The sequence below is a fragment of the Ambystoma mexicanum genome, chromosome 13 (assembly GCF_040938575.1).
Source record: "Ambystoma mexicanum isolate Mex_15411 chromosome 13, UKY_AmexF1_1, whole genome shotgun sequence".
Lineage (NCBI taxonomy): Eukaryota > Metazoa > Chordata > Amphibia > Caudata > Ambystomatidae > Ambystoma > Ambystoma mexicanum.
Genome location: NC_090938.1, coordinates 88,167,470 through 88,191,362, shown reverse-complemented (window position 1 = coordinate 88,191,362; position 23,893 = coordinate 88,167,470). Strand labels below are relative to the sequence as shown.

The following is a 23,893-nucleotide window of genomic DNA, read 5'->3' as shown; positions in this document are numbered from 1 at the left end:
CGTCCTAAATAAAAGCCTCGCCCCCGCGTTCGGGAGGCAGTTCCGGGGCCGACCAGCAACCTGTGTGGGTGTATGATTATTCGGCTCCCGCTAGAGCTGCGCAACAGGCCGTGCGGCCTACCAGCATTCTGCCAGCCCCCGCGCGCGCAGGCCGAGGGCTGCCAACATAACAATGGCGACGAGGCGGGATGAACTCCACTACACGCTCGGTGTTTTGAAGGCACCCTAACGCCCTACAGCCATCGCGGCAAAATTTTTGGACACCCGGTGGGGGTGGAATCACACACGTGACCCCCCACCCCAAAAAAAAAAAAAAAAAGAAAACATTTTTTTTTTTTCTCTCTTCCTTCTCTCTGCCACTCCGTTTTTCGCCCCATCCACCATGACCAAAGCTCTTCCTCTGGGCACTGGAGAACCTGGTGGCATCTGGCATCCAACACCAGAGGGCAGCAACACGGAGTGACGGGAGCGCCAGGCCCTGAACTGTCCCACACAGCGCCTGGGAACGGCAGCACCTCCAAGGTAGGCCCGACGTCGCAGCGCTGGTGGTCGTCGGAAGAACTCACGACAACACCGATCAGGTCAAAGCCAACATGGCGGCCGGCACGTCCACGCCTGAGCCCACCACGCCGTCCAGAATTGCGGCGAACCTGTCCATGACGTCACCTCCACCTCCCACACACGGGAGTTCGTCGACACTGGTCCAGCCGTTTGACCCATTCACGGATCCATCATCGAGCGGACCCAGATGGCAGCTGTGGATTCAGAAATTTGAGATGGCGATGGAGTGCAAAGAGATTACGCGCCCAGGAAAATGAAGGCACAGCTACTACTCAGCGTGGGTGACGAGGTACTGCGCATTTTCAACTCCCTGAACGTTGATGATGGCCACGATGCATACCAAAGCGCGAAAGATGCCCTCACGGCTCATTTTCTCCCTCAACTAAATCTAGACTATGAGACGTTTCTCTTCTGCACCACCTTACAGGCAGCGGAGGAAACCCTTGATGCATATCACACCCGTCTGAGAAAGCTAGCCATGTCCTGCGAGTTCACGAACGTGGAGAGGGAGATCAGGAGGCAAATCATCAACGGGATACACTCGGAAAAGCTAAGGCGCCTGATACTTAGCGAAAAGGGTATTCCCCTACAGCGGATCCTTGAACTAGGACGTCAAAGGGAACTGGCCCACACCAGAACGGCCAACATGGAGGTCATGCTACACAGGCTGCAACCTGCTCTCAACACAGCTATGGTGGCCCGGATCACCAACAGACAATCCTCGAGGGACGACAACAGTGGAGGTTACGGCCAAAACAGGTGGCAACCGCGGATTCCGGGGCCCACAGAGTGTGGCTGGTGCGGTGGCCCACGACATGGCCGTCGCAACTTTCCTGCTCAAGGCACCATATGTGGAGCATGTGGCCGGAAGGATCATTACGCAAAGGTATGCCGATCAGCGGACACCCCCATACAGCCCCCACAAAACCCGCCGGAGAAGAACGCGACCAAGAAAAAGAAGCAAGCCAGCGCCAGAAGGGTCGCAGTGGCCAACTCTTCCACGGAAGATGAAGGGGATGATGTCTCGGCGGTGCAGCAGGACCCCACCAAGGACATCGAGAGAAAAGGGAGGAAGGTATACCTGGTGTCTGCACTGTGCCAAGGTCGGGGACCACGAAGAAAAGCCGTCCGAAGGCGCAAGTGCATGGTCACCATCCAAAACCAGTGCATTCTCATGACCATCGACACAGACGCCTCGGTGAACGTCATGCCCGAAAGCATTTTCCAGACTCTAAACCCTGGAACACGGAAAAAATAGACTATGGTCCAAGGTCTATGTCGTGAAGGCAGGAATTGAGAGCCTCCTAAGTGGGGACGCAGCGGAGGACCTGGGAGTGGTCCAATTCATCTGCCATGTCAACGAAGACAAGGAGGTGGAGCAGATGCTGAACCAATACCCTGACTTTCAAGAGGGAATAGGCTGTTTAAAAGGGAAAACCATCAAACTTCATATTGATGAAACAGTGCAGCCGAAAGCCGTTAGGCACCGGAGAACGCCATTCCACATGAGAGAACAAGTGGAGCAGGAACTCAAGGCATTGGAAGAAGCGGGCATCATTGAGGAGGTCACAGGGACCACACCGTGGGTCTCTCCAATGGTGGTGACACGGAAGCCTAAGCAGCCTGGAAAGGTGCGGATCTGCATAGACATGCGTCTCCCCAACACTGCCATTAAAAGAGAATGCCACATCACCCCAACGATCGACGAAATCGTGGCTGACCTCACAGGGTCGTGTGTATTCTCAAAGATTGATCTCAAGGCGGGATATCATCAACTCAAACTCCACAGAGACTCACGCTACATTACAACGTTCTCGACGCATTTGGGGCTGCGGAGATACAAACGCCTAAGTTTCGGAATATCGTCTGCTGCTGAGGTATTCCAGCAAACCATCCAGGAGGTCATCAGAGGCATCCCTGGTGTCCTCAACATGAGCGATGATATTTTGATTCACGCCCCCGACAAAGAAATACATATCAAGAGGCTTCACGCTTTACTGGGCAGACTACAAGATGCTGGGCTCACAATACACCGGGAGAAGGGTGAGTTCCTCAAATCGGAGATCACTTTTTTCGGGTACAAGTTTGGCAGCACAGGCATCTCCCCTGACCCGCAGAAGGTCGCAGACATTCAGGCTGCAAGCCCACCGATGACCCCCACAGAAGTGCGCAGCTTCCTAGGCATGGCCACCTACTGTGGGAGGTTCATCCGAAACCTGGCCACACTATCTGAGCCGTTGCGGGAACTCACCAAGGCCAACGTCAAGTGGGATTGGGGGCAGACATGCCAGGACGCGTTCGAGAGCATCAAGGACTCCCTGTCCGCCGACACCAAGATGGCCTACTATAGCACCGAGCTGCCCACAGAACTGTTCGTGGATGCAAGCCCCGTGGGGCTCGGAGCCATCCTAATGCAAGTTCGGGAGGCAGTTCCGGGGCCGACCAGCAACCTGTGTGGGTGTATGATTATTCGGCTCCCGCTGGAGCTGCGCAACAGGCCGTGCGGCCTACCAGCATTCTGCAAGCCCCCGCGCGCGCAGGCCGAGGGCTGCCAACATAACAGCAGCCATATTAGTTTCAATCATAGGTCATACCTCCCTGCCATCTTGGCTGTGTGTGTCGGTATGCTTAACACGCTCAATCTCTCATATTCAAGGCAACTTATTTACCTTGAATATCACTTCTTAATTTCGATTTTTCAGATAGGTGGACACACTGTAAGGGCATACTTATATCTTATTCAGTTAACACATTATAAGGACATACTTATTTCTTATTCGCTACTGACTTAATTATGTATAAAACCTTTTTCTTAACTTGTGTTGGATACATATTTTTTTGTCTACCTCTCACCATTTTTAGGAAGATCGATTTTCCAGTTCTTATGTATATTGGTTTATACATCAATCTGCTGAAATTTATGGCTGGTCATTGTAAGCACAATAAAGTGAGTTGTTGTTATTTTACACATATATGTTCAAAGGAAGAAACTAGAGATTACAGTTTTTGCATTCCAAAACCTTGCAACAACAATTGTTACTATAAACAAGCAATTAATTCCTTACACTGTATTCTAGCATGTTCATAATCAAATATGCATTCATCATACCCTTATGTGTTAACAATCCCATAGTAATTATGCCCAACAGTATTCCTATTCATGTGCACTTTAGTAGAAATATTTACAGACAAGCATGTAGTTCCAATCCATATTCCCTATTGTGAACTTTGTGATCTTACTCAAGTATGCTACAGTTTACATTCTTCTATAAGTAGCAGCTCAGGTCCCAGTCTAAATTCATCCCTCTTGGGTACAGTGAATCCAGTTTGTCTATCCCAGAATGGAGGGCCATATAGAAGACACCCTGAGGGATCAGGGAGGGTGCCCACCACCATCACCTCTGCCTTGTCCAAATTCAACTTCAGCCAATTTCGGCCCATCCATTCACCTGCAGCAGCCATGCACTGATGGAGGCGTGAATTAACCTCAGTAGGATCTAAATCAAGACGGATCAAAACCTGGCTGTCGTCGGCATAGGAATAGTACCTGATGTTGAGGGAGCGGATGAGACAAATAAGAGGCCAGATGTATATACTGAAGAGAATGGGTGACAAGGCAGGACCTTGTCGCACACCACAGATGAGGTGGAAGGAGCGAGAAAGGAAAGGAGGGAGGGAGTGCAGTCAGCCATGAATGACGAGAACCAGTCTAGGTCCTGACCCACTATCCCAATCTGAGACAAGCGGGTCAGCAGGGTGGGGTGGTCAACGGTATCGAAGGCCGCTGAAAGATCTAGAAGAATCAGGGCCCCCACCAGCATCAACCAGCCTGGTCATTTCATCCTGAACTGACACCAGAACACTCTCCGTTCCCCGAGCAGGCCTGAAACCTGATTGGGCATGATCGAGCAGTGTAGAGGATTCCAGAAAAGAAGAACGAAGAGGAGAAACCAGAGACTCCAACAGTTTCATAGAGAATGGAAGAAGAGAGATGGGGCGGAAATTGGAAAGCAGAGAGAGGTCCAGTGAGGGCCTTTTCAGAAGGGGAATCACAGTGGTGATCTTATGTTCAGCCGGGGTGACCCCCTTCTGGCAAGAGGCATTGACCACTGTGGTAAATTCCGTAAGTACGTCACCAGAGATCTTTTTCATGAATACCCATGGAACCGCATCTGAGGGGCAGCCTGATTTAATACGCTGTATGGACCCCATGACCATTTTCTCAGTGAAAGGTGGAAAGGTAGGACACTCTTTCACTTCAGTCAGGCTGCCTATTGCAATAGGTCCACCATCAGTAGTGGGGTACACAAGAGAAACTTGGATGGTAGAGTGAATATCTGCAATCTTGGATATAGCAAATTGGGCCAGAGAATCGCAATGATCCTGGGAAGGGGTGAGCACAGGTGTCATTTTCTCAGAGAAGGATAAAGATCTAACCACTGAGAAGAGTGTCTTGGGTTGACAGAGAGCAGACTCCACTTTCTGAGCAAAATAGAGTTTTTTCGCTTCAAGAATAGCAGAGAAATAAGCAGCCAAACACACTCTATATTGAGCTTTAACATTTGAGATCATAGGCAATTCACCACTTGCGTTTCCATCTGTCTAGATTAAGATGTACTGTTTTAAGTGTAGTGGTGAACCAGGGTTGAGTAGGGAGTCGTTGCGGTTGGATAAGCCGTCGAGGGGCGAATATGTCAGCAGCTTCCAACAGGAAGCGGGACAAGGTGGAAAAAGAGGGATCAGAGCCTGCCTGATATTTAGTTTTGACCAGCCGAAACCACAGTTCCACTACTTTTTTGTACACTTCTACCTCTGTCCTAATTATGTACTGCTCTCCTCCCGCTAGATTTACATTGGTCCAGTTACAGGTAAACTATGAGCAATATGAGGTCATGTTCACGGAAACCAGAACTCCTTGCCCTGAGAAACAGTACATTGTCTCGCTTCATGCATAATAAAGGCGATTGGGCACTCACTTTGGACTTTAACCTTTCTTCCTACCTAAATTTGCCTTATATTTTCAATAGGATCGGTGAAAGAGTGCATTGCTAGGATGAATGTTACACTCTTGAGTAGTTTCAGTGTCACTTCAGTTATTAGTTGAAAGAAGATGACAGCAAAACCTTGAAAGTGCTGTTCGCTAAATTGTGCGACCTGAGATAACAAGTATATATTTGTGGCAAATCAAAAGTTGAACGACATTCCATTTAATGAAAATGGTACTAACCTCCTTGGTTTTGGAACTCATTAATGAGATGTTGGGCTTCTTCTCGGATCTTCTCTACAACGCTTCTCTTTCCGACTCCCAGATTCCCCATAGTCATTACAGTAAACCGGCGTAGTTCCTTCCAGCGAGCGCCCTGGGCAAAATTAACCCCTTGAGAAGGAAGGGTGAAAATGAAAAAAAATGTGATTCCCAAGCTGTCAGAGCTGATGGTCAAGAGCATGTTGCGACTATAAGCACACATGCAAGTATGCATATTTGCATAAGTTAGGTTAAGTGACGTAAAGGTGATGGTTCAAAGCAACACAACCCTTAAACTCGGCAAGTGGTGCAAGCAACAGCACTTTAACTCTGAGTCCTCTCAATGTGCAACCCATGAGCCCACTGATGATTTCCCAGATGGCATCACTTATGACATCACTTATTACATCATCAACTGTGATTAGTGCAAAGTGGCAGGGGCGAAGGATACGACCAGTGGGACATCTTATCCACTACCACGGCTGAAGTAAGGTATAGCACGACAAAACCCTTGATATTCAGTGAAAAAACTTTAGTCAAGAGACAAGGGGCCTCATTACGACCCAGGCGGTAAGGGGTTTACGGCAGCGTAAACAGCGCCGACCCTTACCGCCTGAGTATGAGGTCCCTTAGCGCCATGGCGGATTTAACACCTGCTTTTGGCAGGTGTTAAAATCCATGGCGCTAAGGGACCATGGAGTTAATTACGCCACCGTAATTTACGATGGCGTAATTAACGCCTTCCCCACTCCCATTATGCCCTATGGGGCAAAAATGGGAATGGGGAAGGGTAAATGGGGATTGGGGACTTACCGCCCTGCCAAGGTCGGAATGGGGCGGTAAGTCCGCCAACCACCATGGCGTAAACGTAGTTTACGCCATGGTGGTAAAGTCACGGCCCAGGCGGTAACTTACCGCCTGGGTCGTAATGAGGCCCAATGCATGCGAAAGCATTTCCCAGAGACAATCCCATGTCATTTGGTGGGTGTTAGAAGTGACAACAGTTAACTCCCCCTTATTGCTCAGCCCCTGAGCAAAATTATGACATATAATAGAAAATCAGCATTGGCCACAGAAATTACATCATGGGTGACATCAATGGAGGGCGCTGTGATTTAAGGTTGTCACGAAATCCAATACACTCAGAATGTAATAGAATTGTTGTGATAGATGGTTTCCGCCTTTCAAGGTTCGGGGGAGGAACGTCAATGGGTGGCAATGATTAGAGGGTTTCGCGATAACACATTTCCCATTAATTTCCCAAAGGAAATGGCCAGTGCTCATTAAGGGTGGGCTTCGAACTTTCAGATTGTTATTGGTTATTTATTTAATACTCAGAGGTTTCTAAGCATGGACCAGGGGATCGAACCTGCGTTGCTCTGCACGCGTTGCCCCTGAGCTAACCTCCACCCAGATGACACAGAGTAACTGCAAGGCCCAGAATAGGACCATCTATTCGGCGCAAATTCAGATTTCACTGAGTTACAACATTTCCACCCCGGTAGAACAATTTCAATGAACACTTTAAGAAAATCAATGCACACACAAGAACATTGAACACAGTGATGTGCTTGTTACTTCATGTGTAACAGATAAGATACAGAAGTAATGAACATTTGTATATATCCAAGTGCACATATCCCTACTTGCTTCTATCATCTTTACTTACCATAATCCTGTAGAACGGACTCTAAGGTAGCTATTGACCCTCTTCCACTGAACGCTTCTCCCTGATCCACCAGGGCTTCCTTCACTGCATCATAACCCCAGAGCACCACAGCGTGGCGGAACCCCAAGTGGACAGTGAATACTGGACCATACTTCTCACTCAGCTAGAATTTCAAACACAAAGGAAGCAACATGTTATGCAAAAGGGGAGCCAGATCAAACGCATAGAAAAAAACAAAAGTTGGTTGTTGTGTCCCGGTCTTTCAAAGATAAACAATTATAATTGTTCATTTATAACACGCTGAATACCAGATAGTGGTTTCACGTAGGATTGGATTCAAATCTGTGTTGCTCGGCGTTATCTTGCTTCTAAGATGAACGCATTGCCCCTGGGATATCCTTTCTCACCGTGGTGTGTGCCTCAACATACTAAGAAACCAATCAGTTGAATGCGACCAGTTCAGAGCAAAGAAGCAAGATAGGCCTTTAACCTCACGGCATCTGGGCCACACCAGACTGGCCTGAACAGTGTTCCATATACCACTGATGTATTAATGATCTCATTTTAAAACTATCTCCCTTGCCACAAATCCTTCTGTTTGAGGCAACATTGTAACATAGGAAACTAATTCCCTAAACATGAACAAACACCCAAGCCATCTCAGATCATCTTCGGCCTGGAATCTATGGTCCATCCAATGAAGAAATCAAAAATCAGAGCAAGGTTTCATCTACCACCAAGCCTACTCATTCTCCAAATCTGGGATCTCTACAGCAAACACAAAAGTAAGTTTCAATGATCATGAGTTTTGTGACCTATGGACCTGAGTTACTCTGGCATGTTTGACTGTAAGAAACTAGGAAATGTAACATGCAGTTGTTCTGTGCTGCACAGAGCCGGTCGAAGGAAGGTGGAGCCTGCATTGCGAGCCCACACTGCGCTGTCACAGTTGACCTGAAAGACAGCAGGTCAGTGCCCACAACAGTAGTGTCGCAGCTGTTCTGGGATCCTTTCTGCCTTGCATGGTGGCCCGTGTCTGTCCACAGTGCCCTCTTTATTTTAGACCAATGGAATTCTCAACCTCTTGGAGGTAGGTTTTCAAGTTGACCTTGGAATGGAGACGTGCACAAGTGTGTATTGTATGTAACTTGTAATCACCATTTTATTTTCATTGCAAGATGCTGGTCTATGCTTACAGCTTGGGCGCTTGGCTCTTGGTCTACGGATTTGTTACAACAGTCATAGCAACCCGGATATCCTCCTATTAATCCCATAAACTGCATTAGGTTTTTGTCATAAATGACCTACTTGACGTATTTTGATATGCTTGCTCTTTTAGCATTTAACTATTTACCATCAAGGCACCACAATAAGGATCTGTAATCTACATGAACCAAGTCCCCATTTAGCTATGGTGACAAGGAAAGACAGTGGGCCTCATTCTGAGTTGGGCGCAAATGGATTACCGGCACCGTCAAGGACACCGGTGCCGGTAAACCCTTTGCGCCCAATTCCGAGGTCCCTTAGCGGGTCCCTCCTTTAACCCCTGGTCTGACCAGGCGTTGTGGATGGGACCCGTTAAGGGACTTTGGAGCCAATAACGGTACCGCAATTTGCAGTACCGTTATTTGCTCCTTCCACATTACCATTGAGCCCGATGGGGGCTGAAATGCGAATGGGGAATGGTTTTGTTAATGGGGATTTACCGGCCCCTCTAAGCTCTGAATGGACCGGTAAATCCCCATTGCACCAAGCCGGAGGCGGTACCGGTATGGGAGGCAGCCATGGAGCTAATTGCTCCATGGCTACCACCATACTCGGAATGAGGCCTAATATCTCTATTGGCTAAATTATCCCCTAGAAAAGCACAGAAGTTAGGTGCACTCAATGTGACCTCAAACTAGTAGCTGGGGAATTAGAGTAGCAAATTGCAGTGGTAAAGGGAAACCTGCAGAGAAACAAAAGTAATCCTAAAGGGAGAAAAGCTCCACAATGTTGGGAGCTGGAGAAACTAGATAACAAAACAAGGATGTTCCCATCAGAACCGGTTCTAAATAGTAATTATTCACAACATTTTGTTGAAACATGCAAGGCAGGACTGAATCCTGGTGCTTAGGGCATTTAAACACTTGGCTTTAGATTTGGAAACGTATATACATTTTATAATTTCATTATTATTACATATAGTCGAAATTATTTAGAAGAAACATGAATGTTTTCTGAACATAAGTAATTGTTGGGCATAAATGCTCCTGCTTGGATACAAATTAATTGTTTTAACGTTTCAAATAGATTTACAGAAGACAAATATTCACATTATGAAGACATATTATATACAACAATTAATTCTATTGATGATTGTTAAGGGTCAATGACAAAAAAAAAAAATCAAAAGCGGCATTTCGGCGGTGTAGACGAGCGATGCCCGCCTTCCCCAGGGCCAATGACAGTTGTGGACCCTGTAAACAGGAAGCATGAGTATAAAAACAAAGTCTAACAAATACCAAAAATTCCAGCTAGACCAAGTGTGGAAAAACACAAAAAAGTGTGTGGTCACCAATGGGCCGTGAGCTCCACACTGCTACCACCAAACCTACATTCCCCATCCCCAAAAGCCAGTGAGGGCAGAAACGGATTAGCCATGATGAATAACTCAATAAAATGACAATGAACCAACCTAGGCCAATGAAGAATCTATGCGCCAGGGGTCCATAGGTGTCTGTAGATGACTAAAAAATTGTCAAGTGGGCCAATACTGGGGCCGTTTTCAGATAGAATGATGAAAGAAAAACTCAATGGGATGGGGAAAACCCGGTGGCTAAAGGAAATAGGCAGAAAGCTCAGGAAGAGCGAAGGAAAAAGACATGATGGCTTAACTCTGGTGCTGTAAGGCAAATGGCCTCAGTTGATTGGGAAGCCGTACCAAATTACTTGGGAACTGGGTCAGGCAAATGCAGGTTGGAAAGGTAAATCTAATAGAGTAAAGAAACACAGGGGAAACACAAAATTAACAGGGTAATTCATAGAATTTCGCAGAAAAGTGTCGCAAGCGGCTGGCGCAGAGTGTCCGCGTGCGATTGTCTGCGCCAGGCGCGTGCGCCAAAACCGATTTCTGCGCACAGCGTATTCATGGATTTTAGGCTCCCAAACCAGCCGTGGCGCAGAGTATCGCAGCAACCCTGCAGCAGCGCCAGTAACGCCCCCAAGAACGCCCTCGCGCAAGGAAAAGGCATCAAAATCGCTAAATCATCGCAAAGGGCTGCGCTAACCCTGGACCAGTTTACAGGGCTGCCAAACAAGGAACGCAAAGCGGGTAACGTTCATATCAGGGATACGCGGGAAGTTTTACACGCAATTAGCCAGGGTACGTGTATGACAGGGGTACGCGTGAATTATCACACGCGATTTGGCTGGGTACGTGTATGACAGGGGTATGCGTGAAGTTTCACACGCAATTAGCCAGGGTACGTGTATTACAGGGGTACGCGGGAATTATCACACGCGATTTGGCTGGGTACGTGTATTACACAGGGGTGCGCGGGAATTATCACACGCGATTTGGCTGGGTACGTGTATTACAGGGGTGCGCGGGAATAATCACACGCAATTTGGCTGGGTACGTGTATTACAGGGGTGCGCGGGAATTATCACATGCGATTTGGCTGGGTACGTGTATTACAGGGGTGAGCGGGAATAATCACACGCGATTTGGCTGGGTACGTGTATTACAGGGGTGCGCAGGAATCATCACACGCGATTTGGCTGGGTACGTGTATTACAGGGGTGCGCGGGAATAATCACACGCGATTAGGCTGGGTGGGTCCTCACAGGTGTTCCCTGTACACCCTCCACGGCCCCTGCAGGCAGCCCACAAAACAGGGGACTACCCTGCACACCTGCTCATGTCTCCCACCCCCCACCCCCCACAGCTGTGTGGGGCACCCTCCACCAGCCCCCCGTCATGTCCCCTATCACCCCCACCCCCCAGCCACCATGGTCAGCCCCCACCAGGCTCCCACCCATGTCTACCACCACCCCCACCCCCCAGCACTGTGGGGCAGCCTCCACCAGGCCCCCACTCATGTCTCCCACCACCCCCACCCCCCCAGCCACCATGGGCAGCCCCCACCAGGCTCCCACCCATGTCTCCCACCACCCCCACCCCCCAGCCACCATGGGCAGCCTCCACCGGTCCCCACTCATGTCTCCCACCCACCCCACCCCCCAGCCACCATGGGCAGCCCCCACCAGGCTCCCACCCATGTCTACCACCACCCCCACCCCCCAGCGGTGCAGGGGCAGCCTCCACCAGGCTCCCACCCATGTCTACCACCACCCCCACCCCCCAGCCACCATGGGCAGCCCCCACCAGGCTCCCACCCATGTCTCCCACCACCCCCACCCCCCAGCAGTGCAGGGGCAGCCTCCACCAGGCCCCCACTCATGTCTCCCACCCCCACCCCACCAGCAGTGTGGGGCACCCTCCACCAGGCCCCCACCCATGTCTCCCACCACCCCCACGCCCAGCCACCATGGGCAGCCTCCACCAGGCCCCCACTCATGTCTCCCACCCACCCCACCCCCCAGCAGTGCAGGGGCAGCCTCCACCAGGCTCCCACTCATGTATCCCACCCACCCCACCCCCCAGCCACCATGGTCAGCCCCCACCAGGCTCCCACTCATGTCCCCTATCACCCCCACCCCCAGCAGTGCAGGGACAGCCTCCACCAGGCTCCCACTCATGTCTCCCACCCACCCCACCCCCCAGCCACCATGGGCAGCCCCCACCAGGCTCCCACTCATGTCCCCTATCACCCTCACCCCCAGCAGTGCAGGGGCAGCCTCCACCAGGCCCCCACTCATGTCTACCACCCCCCACCCCCCAAGCAGTGTGGGGCACCCTCCACCAGGCCCCCACCCATGTCTACCACCGCCCCCACCCCCCAGCCACCATGGGCAGCCTCCACCAGGCCCCCACTCATGTCTCCCACCCACCCCACCCACAGCCACCATGGGCAGCCCCCACCAGGCTCCCACTCATGTCTCCCACCACCCCCACCCCCCAGCCACCATGGGCAGCCTTCACCAGGCCCCCACACATGTCTCCCACCCACCCCACCCCCCAGCACTGTGGGGCACCCTCCACCAGGCTCCCACCCATGTCTCCCACCACCCCCACCCCCCAGCCACCATGGGCAGCCCCCACCAGGCCCCCACTCATGTCTCCCACCCACCCCCACCCCCCAGCAGTGCAGGGGCAGCCTCCACCAGGCCCCCACCCATGTCTCCCACCACCCCCACCCCCCAGCCACCATGGGCAGCCTCCACCAGGCCCCCACTCATGTCTCCCACCAACCGCACCCCCCAGCCACCATGGGCATCCCCCACCAGGCTCCCACTCATGTCTACCACCACCCCCACCTCCCAGCCACCATGGGCAGCCCCTACTAGGCCCCCACTCATGTCTCCCACCCGCCCCACCCCCCAGCAGTGCAGGGGCAGCCTCCACCAGGCTCCCACTCATGTCTCCCACCCACCCCACCCCCCAGCCACCATGGGCAGCCCCCACCAGGCTCCCACTCATGTCCCCTATCACCCCCACCCCCAGCAGTGCAGGGGCAGCCTCCACCAGGCTCCCACTCATATCTCCAACCCACCCCAGCCCCCAGCCACCATGGGCAGCCCCCACCAGGCTCCCACTCATGTCCCCTATCACCCCCACCCCCAGCAGTGCAGGGGCAGCCTCCACCAGGCCCCCACTCATGTATACCACCCCCCACCCACCCCCCAGCAGTGTGGGGCACCCTCCACCATGCCCCCACCCATGTCTCCCACCACCCCCACCCCCCAGCCACCATGGGCAGCCTCCACCAGGCCCCCACTCATGTCTCCCACCCACCCCACCCCCAGCCACCATGGGCAGCCCCCACCAGGCTCCCACTCATGTCTCCCACCACCCCCACCCCCAGCCACCATAGGCAGCCCCCACCTGGCCCCCACTCATGTCCCCCTGCCCACAGGCCCTGACAATCCTCAAGCATGGGCCTCATGGCCAGCCACCACAGCCCAAAGACACAACCAAGTATTACATGTGCCCATGATACTACTCCAATGGAAACAATGTAAATCACCACATGTGTCTCACACACACACAATGGTTGCAAGTGAACCTGAAAACCCATATCATGACATGCATGAAAACAATGAGATGAAACCACACATTGAAGAATGAAAAAATCAAAATAATGTATTAAAAACAACAATAATGGCAATCAAAATTAAACAAAATACACAAGCAAAAAAATAACAAAATTAAGCTGGCTGTCCCTTTTCAAATTAAAATCAATAAATGATAATCCAAAAAAATTTCATCCAAAGTTCAAGTGCATAAAAAGGAAATGAAGGGAAAAAAGAAATAGAAAACCATTGCTCCATGGAAAAAAATATTCATAGTAAAAAAAATATCCAAATGCAAAGTCCAACTATGTACAAAGTATTCAGGGTCCATCATCCCAACAGAAAAAATGAAACCTACCAAAAAACCTATCTATAATGGAACTATATACAAAAGGTGGAGCAGTGTCCGTCGACTCCAAATAAAAATAAACTATGAAGGAAACCTATCACTAAATAACTATATACAATGGCGGCGGGCCAGTCCAGCGGCTCACTCAGTGGTGTCCCGGGCCAGGGCATCATCGAACTCCTCATCTATGTCCCGGAGGCGGTCCTGTTCCATGGCCCCGAGGGTCCGCAGGGACGCCGACATGTTCACCTCCAACTCCCTGCGGATTGCCTCGAGGCACTCGGCCCGCCTCAGGGCCCTCCGCATGGAGTTCTCCGCCCTGACCATCGTGAGCCGCGCCTCTTCCGCCCGCCGCCGCTCCGCATCTATGGCGTGGCCCAACCGCTGCCAGACGGAAGACACTTCCCGTCCAGGGTCCTCCTGCCCTCCGGCCGATGCCTGCCCCTCCGATGTTGAAGGCCCCGAGCTATCGTGGCTCCCACCTACAGCCTCCTGCTGCTGCAGCTGCTGCTGTCCATGTGCCCTGTCCGATGGTGCCTGCACATCCTCCTCCAGCTGGGGTGCAGTCGTTGATGTGGCCACCCCTGCTGAACGTCCGACTCCCGACTGTGGAAGGGATCTGTTGTCCACCAGCCTGGCCGCACGGTCGGAGGCAGCTCCACAGGGCACCCAGGTGACACATGGGTGGGAAGATGGCATGGAGGACGACTGGGGCATAGGGGGTTCCGTAGAGGAGGGGGTCGGAACAAGGTTCAGGAAACGGAGGAATCCAGCCCTGGTGAGCTGTCCCAGTGGGTCAACGCGGTCAACGAGCCATGCGAGAAGACGTGCAGACTCATCATGAAAAGACTGCAGGTCAGCTCGCATGGCCCGTTGACGCAACGCCACCCCACCCTGGACAGGCTCAACCTGGTGCAGGATAGCCACATCCGCAGGGAGAGGAAGGCCAGGTGTTGTACGCCAATCCCCTCCCTGAGAACGGGTCTGGAGGTAGGCATCCCCGCTGGTGCAAGATGATGCAGTGACAGGAGCAGGGACAGGATTGCACACAGGCACCTCCGCAGCGGCCTGTGCTGCCTCCTGTCCCTGATCCTGCACTGCACCACTAGCACCAGTGGAATCCCCACCTCCAGACCCCGCCTCTGTCGCTTGCACGGCCTCCTCCTCCTCCAAACCCCCCACCAACCTGGATGACTCCGTGCCATCTTCCTCCGTTGGGCCCTGTGGGGTCCCAGCTGCCCCTTCTGCTGCCGAGGAGTCCAAGTCCAACCTCCGCCTCTTGGACCTCCCCTCGGCACCTGCGGCCTGGGACACGGCACCGGACTCACTCCCCGACGAGATCAGAACCTTGGAGGGGATCCGGGCCTTGCGTCTCCGGCTGGTGGTGCGACCCCTGCCGCTGTTCTCCACAGCACCTTCTCCGCCCTCTTCATCAGATGACACTGCAGACAGGGAGAAAGAAAACACAGGCATCAGGGCACTGTACAATGGACTCATGCACACATGACAGTTATACATGAGTGGCATTGGTAAACCTCAGACATGGCATCACAATCCCCAACACACATGTCATTTCAACTTGCACACATGAGACATACCACAGCCATATTGCAACAGCCAGCACTATCCATTCACATACAACAGCATGAACAGCCAAAGGTCATCCACACATCACATGCAACATAGGGAGTACACTACACATGCACACACACCACCAAACTTGCATGCATGTGTACACCTCCGCCAACTGTCGCAGTGTTCCGATCGACATCCATGTCACACCTGACAATCATTCCTCCACATCCTGTGCCATGCAAGCCCACACACACAAGCACCATCCATGTGTCACACATGAGACCCCTCGCATGTGTCACCCTCACGGCCCTGTACACCCCCCCCCTACTTGCCCATATAAAAATACATGTTCAACCTGCACACTCCTGGCACACCACACGCACAGCTTACAATCAGTATGCATGTACACTTACCGCTCGACTCCAGACGGGTCTGCCTCTCAAGGACCTGGACGTGGAGCGCTGGGGATATGCGTTCCAGGACCCTCATCTGATCTTCCGACAAGTGGCCCTGGCGCCCCTTAGCATCCGCTGCCTTCAGCAGGCGCCGGGCCTTGTTGAGGGTCCTGGACCTGAAGTCCTCCCAGCGCTTCCTGACACGTTCGTAGTCGCGGACTGCCACCTGCTCCGCATTGATGGCAGTCACGATGTCCATCCAGATCCGAGTCCGTCCTTCCTTGTCGGCGTGCAACCTTCCGAAGAGGGCATCATACTGCCCCAGGGCATGCTCCACCAGGACACCAACTTCGGTGGCAGTGAAGCTGGTGCCCCTCTGCCTCCTTGGCCGGGGGTTGCCACTGGTGCCAGATGTTGCAGTGCCCGACATGGCAAACCCAGAGGCATGAGTGGGTGGGCAACTGGGTCCTGGGGCTGGGCTGTGGAGCGATGTTATCCCAGTCGGGAGTCTTCTGTTCCAGCAGGGGTGGACACAGCAACTGGACCCCTGCAGATGGCTGATGTGCAGGCACCAAATGGCAGGGCACGGTGGCAGCAGGCAGGCAGGCAGGCAGGCAGGCAGGCAGGCAGGTAGCAGCAGATGGCACGTGGGAGGCTGCTCGGGGCACTGGGGGCAGTAATTCGGCCTTCTGGGTAGGAGCATGGTCTTCCGTGTGTTTTCGCGTGGCCAGCTTGATACGGAGTGATTTGGCACGTGAAAATCCTGCAAGTCAGCGTGAAATTCGAGGAAACGCCCTTAGCGCGTAAGCGCGTTAGCACGCATACGCGATTCTATTGGACCAAAGGCCCTCAGCGCGTAAGCGCGTCTGTGACGTGACCCGAAAGACTGCTCGTCAGAGTGTCATCGCGTGTAATTGGACCAAAGTGGGTGTACACGCGATTGGCCTATGTACGTGTATTTCAGGGGTGCGCGGGCACTTACACACGCGAGTACATCAGCGCACATGTATTCCGGGTGTGCGTGAATTTCCACACGCTATTGGCCTGGGTACGTGGATTTCAGGGGTGCGTGGGAAGTTTCACACGCTCGCCTACAACACGTGCAAAGAAACACGTACGCCAGTAGGAAGCAGGCATACGTCGACCCGCGACGCATAAATTTGCGCGCAAAAAACTACAAGCTCAGACGCCAGGATGAATATACCGTTCCTAGCAGCAGTGGCCGTGGGCTACCAAAGGAGGAGGAGGAGGATAGTCAGGCCCAGAATTTTCACACCCAGAACCAGCCTTTTTGGGATGCCTGATGACCAGGTGTATGGGAGGTACAGGTTTCCACCACACATAATACTGGACCTGGTGAGTGAGTGGGAGGATGACCTCACATCACCCACCCTGTGCTCCCAAGCACTCAGCCCCCTGGAGAAGGTCCTCAATGTACTGCACTTCTTAGCCACTGGATCATTTCAGCGGACAAGTGCCATAGAGGGTGGGGTGTCACAGGCCACGCAGTCACGCTGCCTACACTAGGTCTTGAACATCATCACTGCACGCCCATCAGTCCGCAGGCACATATACCTGCCCAGAACACCTGCAGAAAGGCATGCTGCCGCCCTGGATTTTTACGGTGTGGCATGATTCCCCAAAGTGCTAGGTGCCATCGACTGCACCCATGTGGCTCTACGTCCCCCCAGGGCATCTGAGCACATCTATAGGGACCGCAAGCACTGGCATTCCATCAACGTGCAGGTAGTATGTAATGCCAAGGGAATCATCACCTCAGTATATGCCAACTATCCCGGGTCCACCCACGACAGCTTCATTTACCGAATGTCCACCCTAAGCCGGGACCTAGAAGCTGGGCGGCATGACGATACATGGCTGCTTGGTGAGTATGAATGCCACTGCACATGCATGCATGTCAGATACTGAGCAAGGTCACAACCCCACCAATGATACCCATCACCACCTCCACAGGGGACAGTGCCTACCCTCTCAGCCCCCACATGATGACGCCAATTCGGAACCCCACCACGCCACCCGAGGTAAGATATAACACAGCCCACATTGCAACCCGGGGCATAGTGGAGCGCACATTCGGGGTGCTTAAGTCATGCTTTCGCTCCCTTGACCGTTCTGGCGGGCAGCTGTTATACGCTCCCCCAGTAGTGTGCAGGATCATAGTGGCAGCATGTGTCCTGCACAACGTTGCAACACGCCGGGATCCCGCGCCAGCAAGGAAGGACGGGAGAGGATCTGGGCCGACTGTGTGGTTGCCATCAACGTGGAGGGGGTGGCAACCCTCGACATCCAGAAGATCAAGAAGCGCTGGGAGGACTTGAGGTCCAGGACCCTCGTGAAGGCCCGGCGCCTCTTGGAGGGGGGCCAGGGCCACATGAGTTCCATCCAGATGAGGGTCCTGCAACGCGTACGCCCAGCGCTTGACGCCCAGATCCTTGAGAGGGAGACCCGTCTGGAGTTGAGCGGTAAGTGGCCAAGCATTGCTGTGTGAGACAGGGCATGATGCGGTGTGCTGGTTGTCTGATACTTGCCTGTATGTGTGACATAGGCCATGTACGCATGTATGTGTGCAGGGACATCATGGTAATGCATGTGCGACCAGTGATGTGTGAACCACATGGTCGTTGCATGTGTTTAAATGCGACATGGGGAGCCCTATGCAGATTTTACACATGAGAGCATGCCAGTCTCTGTTCCTGGACATGGGTGGGGGTGGGGGTGAGGGATGGGTGCTGATGCCAGGTACATATATGGTAGCCATGTCTGTGTGCCTGACCTGCGTGTCTGTGACTTGTGAATGCCATGGATGCATGACACATGTTTGTGACAATGCACAGATTCACTGATGCAGCCTAGTTATCCTTGTATCTGCTGTGTTTGGGGTGTATGAGGCCAGATGGATGTGACTGAGGTGAAGTGTGTGCATGTGATAGGCATGACCCATGATGCATGTGAGTTCCATATCATTGTATGTTTCAAGAGTCCATTGGACATGTATGGAAATGTCCATGGCATGCACCATGCCTGTTACTGTGTGTGTTTTGCCTGGACTGACCCATGTGTTGTGGAGGGGCATGATGGAAGTGTACTTTGACAGTGGTACTCATATGCTATTGCTTCCTGTCTAGGGGACCATTGTACAGTACCCTGATGCTTGTGTTCTATGTCTCCCTCTACGCAGCGGCTAGTGAAGAAGAGGGTGGAGACGGCGCTGTGGAGCAAGGCGGCGGGGATGCCCCCACGGCTGCAGCGGAAGGGGTGGGTGAGCCCCCACAGGGGCCTGCTACGGCGGAAGACGGTGAGGAGCCATCCAGGTTGGTGGTTTCCACAGAGGAGGAGGAGGCCGTCACTGAGGCACACATGGGGCCTGGTGGGGGCATCCCTGCTGTTGCAAGTGGTGCAGTCCAGGGGCAGGGGCAGGAGGCAGCACAGGTCACCGTGGAGGGGCCTGTGCATGTCGCTGTCCCTGACCCCGTGAGTGCACCACCATGCACCAGCAGGGATGCCCCGTCCCAGGCCCGTCCGCAGGTAGAGGGGATGTCCATGTCACCTGACTCCCCTCCACCTGTGGACGAGGGGACCCGTGGCCGTATGGAGAAGGTCCTCATTGGGGTCGCGATGCGCCCGGGTGCAATTCGTGATGACGTGCATGCTTCCCGGGAGGAGCACGCACGTCATCACGAAGAGCACCGTGCCGACGTGGCCCAATTGGGATCTTCCATGTTCGGGGGTTTCCTGCATGTGTCGGCCAATCTGGCTGCCCTCTCCTCCTCTGTGGAGGCTATACGCCGGTCGTTCTCCTTGCCGTCTTCCGGCCCAGATGCCACCAGGGCCCACTGTGGACCTGCCCTGACCAATGCAGCCAGCTCGGTGGGGATCCCATCCCTGCCACAGTCGGGAGTCTGAGGTCCAGCAGGGGTGGACACCACAGCAACTGTACCCCAGCAGATGGAGGATGTGCCGGCATCATCAGGCAGGGCACGTGCACGACGGCGTCGGTGGATTCCATCAGCCTGGATGCCGTCGTGCTGGCAGAGGCGGTTGCGTCGGAGGCAGCAGCAGAGTCAACGTGGGAGGCATCATGGCTCGAGGCCATCAACATCGGAGGGGCAGGCATCGGCCGGAGGGCAGGAGGACCCAGGACAGGAAGTGTCTTCCGTGTGGCTGCGGTTGGGCCAGCAGATAGGTGCGGAGCGGCGGCGGGCGGAAGAGGCGTGGCTCACGATGGTCAGGGCGGAGAACTCCACGCGGAGGGCCCTGAGGCGGGCCGAGTGCCTCGAGGCAATCCGCAGGGGGTTGGAGGAGCAGATGGCGTCGTCCCTGCGGACCCTCGGGGCCATGGAACAGGAATGCCTCCGGGACATCGAAGAGGAGTTTGATGATGCCCTGGCCCGGAACACCACGGAGTGAGCCGCTGGACTTGCCCGCCGCCTTTGTATATAGTTCTTTAGTTTTAGGTTTCCTTTGTTTCTTCTTATGATTTGGAGTCGACAGACACTGCTCCACTTTTTGTATATAGTTGCATTTTAGTTAGGGTTTTTTGTAGGTTTCCTTTGTTCAGTTGGGCTCATGGACCCTTGGATGTTTTGTACATAGTTCTTCATTGGATTGTTTTATTTTTTTTGTTTTTATTTATTCACCATGGAGCAATGGTCTTTGCATTTATTTTTCTCTCTCGGATTGATTTTATTTTTAATGCGACTTTGGACAACATTTTTTTGAATTTGGATTTGTAGTTTTGAATTTTTTTGACGGACATGCAGCTTATCTTTTTTTGATTGCCTTTGTAGTTTGTTTCATTTCATTTGCATTCTATTTTTTTTAATACAATTTTGTTTTCATACTTCACTGTGTGGTATCATCTCATTGGTTTCATGCATGTCATGTTGGGTGTTTTCCCATTCAATTGCAACCATTGTGTGTGACGGACATGGGTTCATTTGCTTTATGAACATTGGGGGTGTAACATGTAATTTGCATTTCCATGTGGGTGAATGGGTTACTTTGTAGGGCCTTTTGGCTGTGGAGGCTGACCATAACGCCCATGATTGGGGATTGTGAGGACCTGGGTGCAGGGGGACATGAGTGGGGGCCTGGTGGAGGCTGCCCCTGCACTGCTGGGGGTGGGGGTGATAGGGGACATGAGCGGGGGCCTGGTGGAGTCTGCCCCTGCACTGCTGGGGGTGGGGGTGATAGGGGACATGAGTGGGGGCCTGGTGGAGGCTGCCCCTGCACTGCGGGGGGTGGGGGTGGTGGGAGACATGAGTGGGGGCCTGGTGGTGCTGCCCCTGCACTGCTGGGGGGTGGGGGTGGTGGGAGACATGAGTGTGGGCCTGGTGGAGGGTGCCCCTGCACTGCTGGGGGGTGGGGGTGGTGGTAGACATGGGTGGGAGCCTAGTGGGTGCTGCCCATGGTGGCTGGGGGGTGGGGTGGTTGGGAGACATGAGTGGGGGCCTGGTGGAGGCTGCCCCTGGTGGCTGGGGGGTGGGCGTGGTGGGAGACATGAGTGGGGGCCTGGTGGAGGCTGCCCCACAGTGCTGGGGGGTGGGGGTGGTGGAAGACATGGGTGGGAGCCTGGTGAGGGCTGCCCATGGTGGCTGGGGGAGGGGGTGGTGGGAGACATGAGTGGGGGCCTGGTGGAGGCTGCCCCTGCACTGCTGGGGGTGGGGGTGATAGGGGACATGAGTGGGGGCCTGGTGAAGGCTGCCCCTGCACTGCTGGGGGTGGGGGTGATAGGGGACATGAGTGGGGGCCTGGTGGAGGGTGCCCCTGAACTGCTGGGGGGTGGGGGTGGTGGTAGACATGGGTGGGAGCCTGGTGGGGGCTGCCCATGGTGGCTGGGGGGTGGGGTGGGTGGGAGACATGAGTGGGGGCCTGGTGGAGGGTGCCCCTGCACTGCTGGGGGTGGGGGTGGTGGTAGACATGGGTGGGAGCCTGGTGGGGGCTGCCCATGGTGGCTGGGGGGTGGGGTGTTTGGGAGACATGAGTGGGGGCCTGGTGGAGGCTGCCCATGGTGGCTGGGGGGTGGGGGTGGTGGGAGACATGGGTGGGGGCCTGGTGGAGGGTGCCCCACACTGCTGGTGGGGTGGGGGTGGGAGACATGAGTGGGGGCCTGGTGGAGGCTGCCCCTGCACTGCTGGGGGGTGGGGGTGGTGGTAGACATGGGTGGGAGCCTGGTGGAGGCTGCCCCTGCACCGCGCACGTACCCTGTCAAATCGCGTGTGGAACTTCCCGCGCACCCCTGAAATCCACGTACCCTGCCAGATCGCGTGTGAAACTTCCCGCGCACCCCTGAGATCGACGTACCAAGCCAAATCGCGTGTGGAAATTCCCGCGCACGTACCCATCCAAATCGCGTGTGGAACTTCCCGCGCACCCCTGAAATCCACGTACCCTGCCAAATCGCGTGTGAAACTTCACACGCACCACGGAATACACGCACACGTTATTTTTCAGTCAGCGGGTGTCCGTGTTTGTGGGTACCTCTTTGCACGTCATTTGTCCTGGAGGGCCACAGTATAGGACATTCATCATAGCTGTATATAGGTTCTATTTGTTGGCGCACCTTTTGGCGCACATTTATTACAGGCGCAGAGACGCTACCGCCTGCTTTCTTGTGGCGGTCATGTTTGTGCCTGTGCGCTGGTTTGACCGTGCGCTTTTTTGCCCTATTCGATTCCATGAATACGTTTTGTAGGCGAGCGTGTGGGCGTTCCGCGCACTTGCACCCTGTACTTCCCCCGTGACGCCCACATTTTGGCAAGTTGTTCCCCATTCCGAGTGTTACGCCCCGTGTTCCGCCTACTTTTGTTGTGTGCGCCGCGCTATGTGCGATTTTCGCTGTGGCCTGTGCGATTTTCGCTGTGACCTGGCGCATGCCGTTAGATGGCCTGTGCGCCAACGTGCGCCGCGCACTTTTTTAGCGCACTTCCGATGGTTTTCTCGCGCACGGCCTTCCATGAATCGATGTGCGCTGCTTTTCGTGCGATTTTCGCACTTGCACTGCGATTTTCGCTATTCCACTGCGAATCGCACGTTTTTGGCCACTTGCGCCACGCTAATTATTCCATGAATCGGCCTATAAATGAGCACAAAAACCCTGATCAGAGATCAAGAAGGTGCTGCAAGCCTCAAAAAGGAATTGGGTTGCTGTGTGAAGTGGCCTTGGTAGGAATGGAAGAATGATACTTCCCTTCTGCGTATGGGTGCATGAGTAGTAAGAATCACTACACCCAATTGCCGGGAAAGACGTCATGGGAGACGTCCAGCATATTGCAGTGTGAGGTCCTTGGTTGGGCGCGACAGTCTGTGGGACCGGACGAAAGCATTGCTTCACGTATATTTAAAGTGGCCGCCCACAGGAAAACGTCTCCAAATAAAGGAGGTGAAAAAATTGAAAATGGACACACAATGCAGTGAGCATGTTGGGAGTAGGTAAGCATACGTTTTAACAAGTACAATGCAGTCTAATGCCTGGGCAAATACGGTACCATATGGCCTAACTCGTAGGAAAGGAAAACTCGGTATCACCTATGAGTTGAAGGGGGAGAGGGAGAGCTAAACAAGGAGCTGTAATGGGGTCCAGGGGGATGACTGGTTCTAGATAAGAAGCAGTAAACTGGGCAAGAGGCTGCTTCCAAGCCAGGAGGTACTGTTGATATGACAAAAATTAATATCTGTAGATATGACAAAAATTCATATCTGTAGGCGTTTATAACGCTGAGGTAGTTGGAGAGAAAATGAAAGAGAGTGGAGGAACATGTCAAATACTGATCGTGGCCGTTGTTACCAAACTGGCATTGTTTTGTTTAGGCCATGGTCTATGGTGTTGAGCCTAGAAATCCAATGTGCTTCTTTCGGGGACAATGCCGTTTGTGGGTTGGAGACTTGTTTTCCAAAACAAA

General features: G+C 53.5%; 1 protein-coding gene across 1 annotated transcript in view; it reads right to left on the bottom strand.

The window, feature by feature from the left end:
• LOC138520260 (cytochrome P450 2G1-like) overlaps positions 1-23,893 on the bottom strand; it is a 359,513-nt gene that overhangs the window by 308,178 nt on the left and 27,442 nt on the right. The window contains exons 2-3 of the mRNA XM_069632721.1: positions 7,476-7,638; positions 5,789-5,938 (exon numbers count right to left, since the gene is read on the bottom strand). Coding sequence (XP_069488822.1) covers positions 5,789-5,938; positions 7,476-7,638 — 313 coding nt within the window. The remainder of the gene's footprint in view (positions 1-5,788; positions 5,939-7,475; positions 7,639-23,893) is intronic.